General features: G+C 27.1%; 1 protein-coding gene across 1 annotated transcript; it reads right to left on the bottom strand.

Moving 5' to 3' along the window:
• Positions 1-1,778: 1,778 nt before the first annotated feature.
• Positions 1,779-2,435, bottom strand: LOC136090050 (uncharacterized). The gene has a single exon (XM_065816158.1). The coding sequence runs from the start codon at positions 2,433-2,435 to the stop codon at positions 1,779-1,781; it is 657 nt and encodes a 218-aa protein (XP_065672230.1).
• Between the last annotated feature and the right edge of the window lie 6,744 nt (positions 2,436-9,179).

Genomic DNA, 9,179 nt, shown 5'->3' with positions numbered 1-9,179 from the left:
CAATGGCATTTGGATTTGCAGATAACATATCCCAATTACTTTATCTAAATTATTTTTTAACAATTCAATAGCATTTGGATTTTCAGATAACAATCGCCAATTTACTTTATTTAAATTATCTTTTAATATCTCAACCGCATTTGGATTTTTAGATAAACAAGTCCAATCTACTTTATCTAAATTAGCTTTTAATATCTCAATTGCATTTGGATTTAAAGATAAAATTTCCCAATCTACTTTATCTAAATCTCTTTTAATATCTCAATCGCATTTGGATTTTTAGATAAAAATATCCAACATACTTTATCTAAATTATTTTTTAATATTTCAATGGCATTTGGATTTCGAGATAATTCAACCCAATCTACTTTATCTAAATTCTCTTTTAATATCTCAATTGCATTTGGATTTGTAGATAACATTTCCCAATCTACTTTATCTAAATTCTCTTTTAATATCTCAATCGCTTTTGGATTTCGAGACATATTTCTCCAATTTACTTTATCTAAATTCTTTTTTAACAATTCAATAGCATTTGGATTTTCAGATAACCATTCCCAATATACTTTATCTAAATTATTTTTTAATAAATTAATCGCATTTGGATTTTTAGATAACATATGCCAATTTACTTTATCTAAATTAATTTATAATAATTAAATCGCATTTAGATTTTCAAATAAATTATCATTTCTCATTTTTATATACAAAGATTTTTTTTTAATATATTTTAATTTTTTTTTAATTTTTCAGAATTTGGTATTTCAATTTTATAACCATTATCAATCTTACCATCACGCATTTCATGATATCTATATCCATGACCAGTTCCACGCATTGCACTATATAAGGATTTATATACTGTTTCTTCTCCTGTCTCCATGTTTGTTAATTTATTAGTGACTGGTTTTTTCTTAATTGTTTTTAATCTTTCATATTTTGGATCTATTTCTTTTTTCTCTTCTTTTACTGAATGTATTCTAGGTCATCCAACTGATCTTTTCTCATCAACATCTTTTACTATTTACTTCGTTCACTCGAGACATAATAGATTCTTTATATACTAACCCATTTTCCATTGCAATCATTAGCAATGTAGCGATATTGTCAGATGTTTTTGAAACGCTATTTTCTTCTAATAAACTTTTTAAACTTATCTTTGTATAATACATTTTTATTATATAAAGAAAAAAAATTTAAATAATTTTCTAAAAATTTAAATTTCAAAATTTTTTTGTTTAACATCAAACTTATTACCATCTGATTCAAGCTTCATCATCTTATCAGATATTACAAGAGCATATGCTTGAGTATTTGCTGGTACAGTTGTATTAAAATATGCTTTAATTTGTAGTTGTACTGTTGCTGATTTTAATTTTTCTGATTGTTTGCTAACATCAAAAACAAAGATTTGGTATAAATCTTTATAGAAGGAGTTATATTGCTGTTTGCAATAATTTTATTCATTCCATAAAATCTTTTTTTAAACATTGGTGCATCTCTATAAATTCTTGAAAATTGCTGATTTGGAAATGAGCAATAATAATTAAGGGTGGGATATTGGCAAGTACTATTGTTATAAGTACTGTGAATATTTTTCAAGTCACAATGATCAAATAATGCCGAATTGACAGTATGGTCCCCAGTAGCTCTATTTGTTTGAAATGCGACAATAACATATCTTGGAATTTCAGCACAACTTAGTTGCCAACCAAATGAAGTAGCTTGTTGAACAGATGTAGTATCACACTGACGCATTCTAAAACTTAATGGAGCTGTTACTTTTCTTTTAATTTCATAATCAATTTTTTTCTAAGCCTAAAAATTGCACTATTATCACTTGTAAGAGATATTGTATGTTTAGGTCCATAAATAACTTTGTCGTAATCATCACAGAATCCAAAAATGTGTTTTAAAAGTACGCAAAATGAAAATGTTCCGTTTGTAGTTGGTTTTTGAATTATGTATTGTTGCCTTGCTGCAAAACCTGTGTTATCAGCAGGTACTGCTGTCGATGTAGTATCTTTATACCACAATTGGTTTAATCCTTGCGCTAATTGAAAGTCATTTGAATAATTAAGCAATCCTAGCATTGTAGTTGCTTGACCTGGAAAATAAATAGTTTCTACATCTTGGTTTGCTAATTGATATGATATTTTAGAAAATAATTGCATAATACAATTATTTGAAAGAGCTACTGCATCTGCATCAGCATAAGCTGTTCCATCAGCTAGTTTAACAAGTTGCCCTTCATATAAGAGATACGCTTTAGATGGAAGTGAAAACAAATTTTGTTCTGGAACGACAATTTTTATGTCTCCAGGACTATTTAGATTTGTGCCAACAATGGGTTCATATTCACAATCTTCGCATCTTTCAATTCCATTATCTATTTCTGGAATTTCTATAAAATTAAATACTTCAGAAGTCGTCATTTTATTTTTTTATATACAATATAAAATTTTTTTTTTTTAATTGACAATTCTTAAAAAACGATATATAAAAAATTTACAAAAGCTAAATTTAAAAAATCTAAATTTACGCAAGTCTAAGTCCGCGTCCCATTTTAACTAGATCTTCTATTCTTACAGCATTTTTATTTGATACTTTGCATGAGCGATCTTTGCACGGTACTTTTTTTACTTCATCTTCATTATTTTTTAGATCATTAGACCCAGATGCTATCAAATTTGAAAGTATTTCTTTACTTTTTTGACTAATAACAGGTTGTGAAGCTATTTATGAAGATGCTTTTTCAATTAATTGTTTTCCTTTTTCAACTGCAGCATTTGTAGCAGCTTCTAACGCCGATGTTGAAAGTTCTTTTCCTGCTGATTTAGCAGCATTTATTGCAGTTTTTCCTAAATCAGTAGCAGCCATCTTTTTCAACATAACTGATGACACTCTTGTTACATTTGATGCTGCTGCTCTTTTAAATAAATTTTTTATTATGTCGAATTTTTTATTATGTACCATTTCCTCCAATAGCATATTTCTTTATATATCTCTTATTATTAACAATTAGCATTTTTTATGTACTATATATTTTTTTTATATACAATGAGATATAATTATAAAAGATTCTGTATTGCTTTATACTGTTCATTATCTATTTCATTTTGCCGTAATAATTCATCACAAATTGCAACACCTTCATTTCTTGCTCCACTATTGCCTGCTTTCCATGCAGCTATACACAAATAAAGCTTTTCAACTAACGCATCAGGGTCACTAGGAAGAATTATAGTTTGTACTCTACCTCCAGTTCCTTTCCTCTTGATTCACGCTTCCTATTTTCTTTTATGTCCTTCCAAATAGGTAATATTATTTCTCTGTATTTTACACTACGAGAAGACTTTGGTTTGTATGGGTTTTCAGAAGTAATTGCATCTGTTTGTATTAATATATCTTGATATTTTTAAGATCATCTTCATTATATACTCCTTTATTAGGATTAAACTTTACTATCAATTCCTGAAGACCAGGAGTACCATAATATTTTTCATCATCAATAATTATATCATTATCATTATTATGTATTGGTTTTTTTCCAATATAAAATATACCATCTTCATCACGTATCCCAAATGTAGTATCTGTAGATTTTTTACTATTAGCATACATTCTTAGATAATCTGTTGCAATTTTTCCCAACTTTAAAAATTCATCAGAAGGCATTATTTCTTTAGATCCATAAGTAAGTATTTCAGGATATACATTTGAAAACGTAAGAGCAAATTGATTAGCTTGATCTTGCAATTTAGATATATCCTCCTTTATTTGACTATCAATTAATGGCTCGTACAATTTTGACAAGTCTATCTGCAAATTAGAATCTCCAATCTTTTCACTAAGATCATTCTGCCTTTTTTTTTTTAATCTCTGATAATTCTTTTACAATTTGATCTCTCTTTTCAGTGTCTGTAATTTTTAAAAATGACATTTTGTTTTTATATAAAAAAGATTAAAAACACAACATAAACTTTTATGTTGTGTTTTATGATTTACGTTTTACGTTACGTTTTACGTTTTAGCAAACTATTTAAATAATCAATATTAAACGTTCCACAATTCTTTTTAATCTCAAAGTCTTTATAAATGATATCATTTGTTTCTAATAACCTTAATATAAGTGCCATTGATAAAATACTTTTTATTAGTTTTTTTCTTTGAAATCACACTCTAATTGAAGTACATATTTATCTATAATTCTTAATTTATCCTGTTTTTTAACATAATTCCATTGTTTAAATGATTCTTTAATGTCTCTTTCTACACAATTAAAATCACTATCTTCATTCCAGATAAGTTTATAAAGTTTATTTCTCTCATCATCACTATAAGTTGATGGTATCTGAAAGTTTCCATAATCAGTGATAAATATAGAGTGACTTCCTGAATCAACAATAAAACCTCCTTTTCCAAATCCAAGAAGTTCCAAATAATTTTTTTTATTCAAATCTCTTTCACGTTTACTGCATTCTAAAAAGAACGGATATAAATGTCGCATATCTTATTATTTTTCAATAAAATGTTAAGTGACTATTTTTTTATTAAACCTACTTTGAATTACTTTAATAGCTTCTTCTCTCCCTTGGTCGATTAGTGACAACTTTGTTTGTTCATCAATTTTATTTTTAACTTTTATTCTACTTTGCTCCATCATTGTCTGAAATTTTTCAAGTTCACCAAGTATTAACTCAAATTCCTTGTCATCTATATGCCCATCTACTAAAGCTTTAGAAATATAATTGCTTATTGTATTTAGTTTTGAATTAGTTTTAAAATGCAACACCTTTTCTTATAGATATATCAAACTTTAAAGAAACACTTTTTTGTGACTTAAAACCTATTTTAATATCTTGTTGTGCAAATACATCATATCTTCCATTTATTAATATTGCAGGATGCTGTAAATTTTTATGTGGTTTAAAAACTATAGGAAATGGTTCCGGTTGTTTATATTTGTTTATAAATTTATGCACTGGCATGCTATTTGACATTTTATTATATATAAATTTTATTATATATAATTTGAAAATCAAAGAATCATATTTAAAAATGGAATATTAGCAAATGGAGAATTTGATCCTAATAATAAACCTGATCCTGTTGATGTATAACCATTTCCAGCACGTAAGTATAACCATTTCCAGCACGAACTTCCTTTACTCCATGGTCTCAAATATAAACCAGATCCTGCACATTTTAATTTAACTCCTTGTCCATTCTTTTTCATGTACACAATACCATTTCCAGCAATTTTATCAACCATAGCTGATCCAGCTGCTGAACCTACTCCTGAAAGCAGTCCTGTTGCAAGTGGTGGTATAACTCTTGATGCTAAAGTACCAAGAAACGGTAAAAGTGCACCAATAAATCCACCCTCTATTTTAGAATTGGGCAACATTTGTGTTTTACTTAAAACAATTGATACACCAGTACCTTTTTCATATGCTTTTCTAATTCTATTCAATTGTGTTGTTGTTACAGCAAATACATGCTCACCATTTAAATCTGAATGCGATAACTTAATACTAGCTCCAATACCACATTCAATTGCATTTTTAATTTTTTCTATTTGGTTTTGTGAAAGATTTACTTTAATATTAGTATATTTACTCATTTTGTTATAGTTAGATTATTTTTTTTCTCTTATATGAAATCTAATAGCTAATTTTTCTTCTCGTAAATTTATCAGATTTCCATCTTGATCAACCAATTTAGTCTCCATCTTTGAAATTGTTTTTAGTGTTATTGGTAAGTAAATTAAGTTTAATGGCTCTTGAATAGTTTTATATCCAGGACCAACACTTGGGAAAAATGAACATATAACGTTTTCTGTTGTTCCATTTACATAGGATGATGCTATTATATCATTTGTTACACTTATACTATTAATACTTAAAATGTCTACTATATTATCTGATTCATGAGATCCTGTTGAATATACTTGACTGTTAAAACCAAGAATAGATCTAATTGAATTTATAGGTCTAAAATCAACTTTATAACCAGCTTCAATATTTAAAGTTGTTTTCAATGTGTTAATATCTGCTGAAAATATAATACTAGTTTCAACTCCATTAATAGTTTTACTATTTTCAGTAATTTTTTTCCACAATATAGTTATTTATATCATCAATCTCATAACTACCTTCTAGAATGATTATATCTATCCAAGTTGCTCCATTATCTGAACTATATCTAAAACTGTTATTTGAAGAATCAACATTTGGGAAACTGTAGAATGTATCAAGACCAAATAATGCCATTTCATAATCTTTATCTTCACTTAGTTGTATAATAGGAGGAAACTTTTCTTTTATATGACTACTTTTATCATTCAATATTATATACATTTTTTATATACAAAAAAATTATTTTAAACTTTAGATGGAAAATAAAAATTATCTAATCCACTTCTATATTTTCGATTATCTATTTTAGAAGATAAATCTATGACAACAAATCCATGAGGTTCTGACCAAGCATGCTTACAAAATCTTTTAAACTCATCTTCGTTCATATCACTAGAAACATGATCTCTATAAATATGACTTAAATTCTTTGCATCTTGAGGAAATAAGCAAATAAAATTGGCATTTTCTCTAATAGTTTGTCTAGGTAACATAAAATAATTTTGTGCAAGATAGAAACAATCTACATTACTATGTCTTCCTCTTATATAATATTTTTCACACTTATTTTGTTTTGTTAATTGCAAATCATCAAATATCATCAAATTATTCTTGTTAATATCAAGATCCTCAGGATTTGGTACATCTTCATCTGTTTCAAAAAACTTACACTGCATATATGCTTTATCTTTCAAATTTTTTGAAACTTCTTTTATTACAAAATCTAGATTTTCATTTGATTTTTTTATATCGTCTTTAAACCTAAATAGTTCAAGAATAACTTCTTTTGGTAATTTTTGTTCAAAAGATTGCTTTAATATTTTGTATTCTGGTTGAAAAAGAGATTTTCCAAAAACTTGTAAATTATTATAGTCTAACGAACCAGGTCTCAAAAGTAAATTCAATAATAAAGTAGTTTTTCCACAACCCGACTTTCCAACAATAATTAATCTTATACTCTTAGGAAACAACTTATTATCATTTCTCTTATTGCTATTCGCATTCCATGACAAATCTATAATATCCATTTTTTATATATCAAGATTTTTTATATAAAAATTTTTTTTTATAAAATGTACTGCGTTAAATGTAGAAAATAAACAAATACACTAAACTTGCAAAATGTTGTGAGTAAAAACAATAGAAATATGCAACGTGGAAATTGCGCTATTTGTGGAAGATTAAAAACTCAATTTGTGTCAGCTTTGCACGGAGGTGATTTAGTTAGTTCAACTAATTCAATAACTAAAAAAATAAAATTACCATGGGCAAAGTTCCCTGGTGAAATGCATTTACCTGGAATGAACTTTGCAGGTCCTGGTACTAATTTAGATGAACGATTAACTTCTACTGACGCATATAAAGAATGGAGTAAACCTATAGAGTTGATAATGCAGCTTACCATCACGATCTTGCTTATAAATACTACGATGATACTGCAAAAAAAAATTTAGCTGATGAAATTATGATTGAAGAAATGGATTCTATAAAAAATCCAACAATACGTGAAAGGATTGAACGAGGTATTATAAAACCTATTATAGCATCTAAAGAAAAATTTGGTTAAGGTCTTTCAGACCCATATAAATTGGGTGTTGAAACTACTCAAAAAAACTACAAACGATCAAAGAAAAAAACTTGAAATGGACTGACGAACTTGCAAACGAACTTCATAAACCAGTTGTAAAACATTTCAGAAAAAGAAAAGTGATTGTAAATGGAATCAATGAAATATGAGCTGCTGATTTAGTTGACATGAAATCTTTTTCTAAATTCAATGACGGTATAAAATACTTATTAATGGTAATAGATGTTTTTTCTAAGTATGGATGGATTGTTCCATTGAAAAGTAAAACTGGAGTTGATGTTGCTAATGCTTTAAATAAAATCTTCCACGAAAGAAAGTGTCAAAAAATATGGGTAGATAAAGGCTTAGAATTTTATAATAAGCATGTTAAAGCTCTAGGTGTTGATTTATACTCAACTGAAAATGAAGAAAAAAGTTGTGCAGTTGAACGATGGAATAAAACAATGAAAGATAAAATGTTTAAGTACTTTTCAGGTAATTCTACTAGAAAATATATTGACGTCTTAGATGAAATAGTAAATAAATACAACAACACAAAGCATACTTCAATTAAAATGACACCAGTTGAAGCTAGCAATAAAAAGAATGAAAATATTGTTTGGTTCAATCTAAATAGAAATGTACGATCAAAGTCTGTAAGACCAAAGTTTTCAATTGGTGATAGAGTTAGGATAACTAAAAAGAAAGTAACGTATGAAAAAAGGATACACGCCGAGATGGACTGAAGAAGTTTTTACAGTGTCACAAGTTCAGTTCACAGATCCACCAACTTATAAAATAACTGACTATAATAGTGAAGAAATACAAGGTACTTTTTATGAACAAGAAATGCAAAAAACGGATTAAAGCATATTTAGGAGTGAAATAGTTATTCGCAAACTTAAAAGCAAGTCATTAGTAAAGTGGTATGGGTATCCTGATTCGTTCAACTCATGGGTTGATAATAAAGAATTGATAAGTCTGATTTAATAGGAGTAATTTACTATTATGCGTAGCTAAGTTCGAAGAACTAATGCAAAGTAGATTTCACAAATGAAATTGATGTGACAATAATATATTAATATATCATAGTTGAGATAGTTGAAATATGATATGAGAATATGGATAGGTATATAGGATAGGTAGGAATATGGATATAGAATATAGGATAGGTATATAGGATAGGTAGGCAAACACAGAATTCTCTACTTAAATATGCTAAAATGACTTAATTTTGCAGATTAAAAGGAATTCATTGAATTTAAAAATAAACAGACAATCGTAAATACAATATATTGTGAAAAAAAAAATTTGCTGATTCTTATACCAACAAACTTTTTATATTTTTTATTTTTTAAAATATTATAGATTACCTTATATGGAATAATAATTTATAACGATTATTTTGAACAAAAAAAATGAAGTCCCAAATAAAAAATAACAAGTTTATTAATTTACTAATGTAAAAAAAA

The sequence above is a fragment of the Hydra vulgaris genome, chromosome 13, assembly GCF_038396675.1.
Source record: "Hydra vulgaris chromosome 13, alternate assembly HydraT2T_AEP".
NCBI classification, from domain to species: domain Eukaryota; kingdom Metazoa; phylum Cnidaria; class Hydrozoa; order Anthoathecata; family Hydridae; genus Hydra; species Hydra vulgaris.
This window is presented reverse-complemented; position numbering and strand designations above follow the sequence as displayed.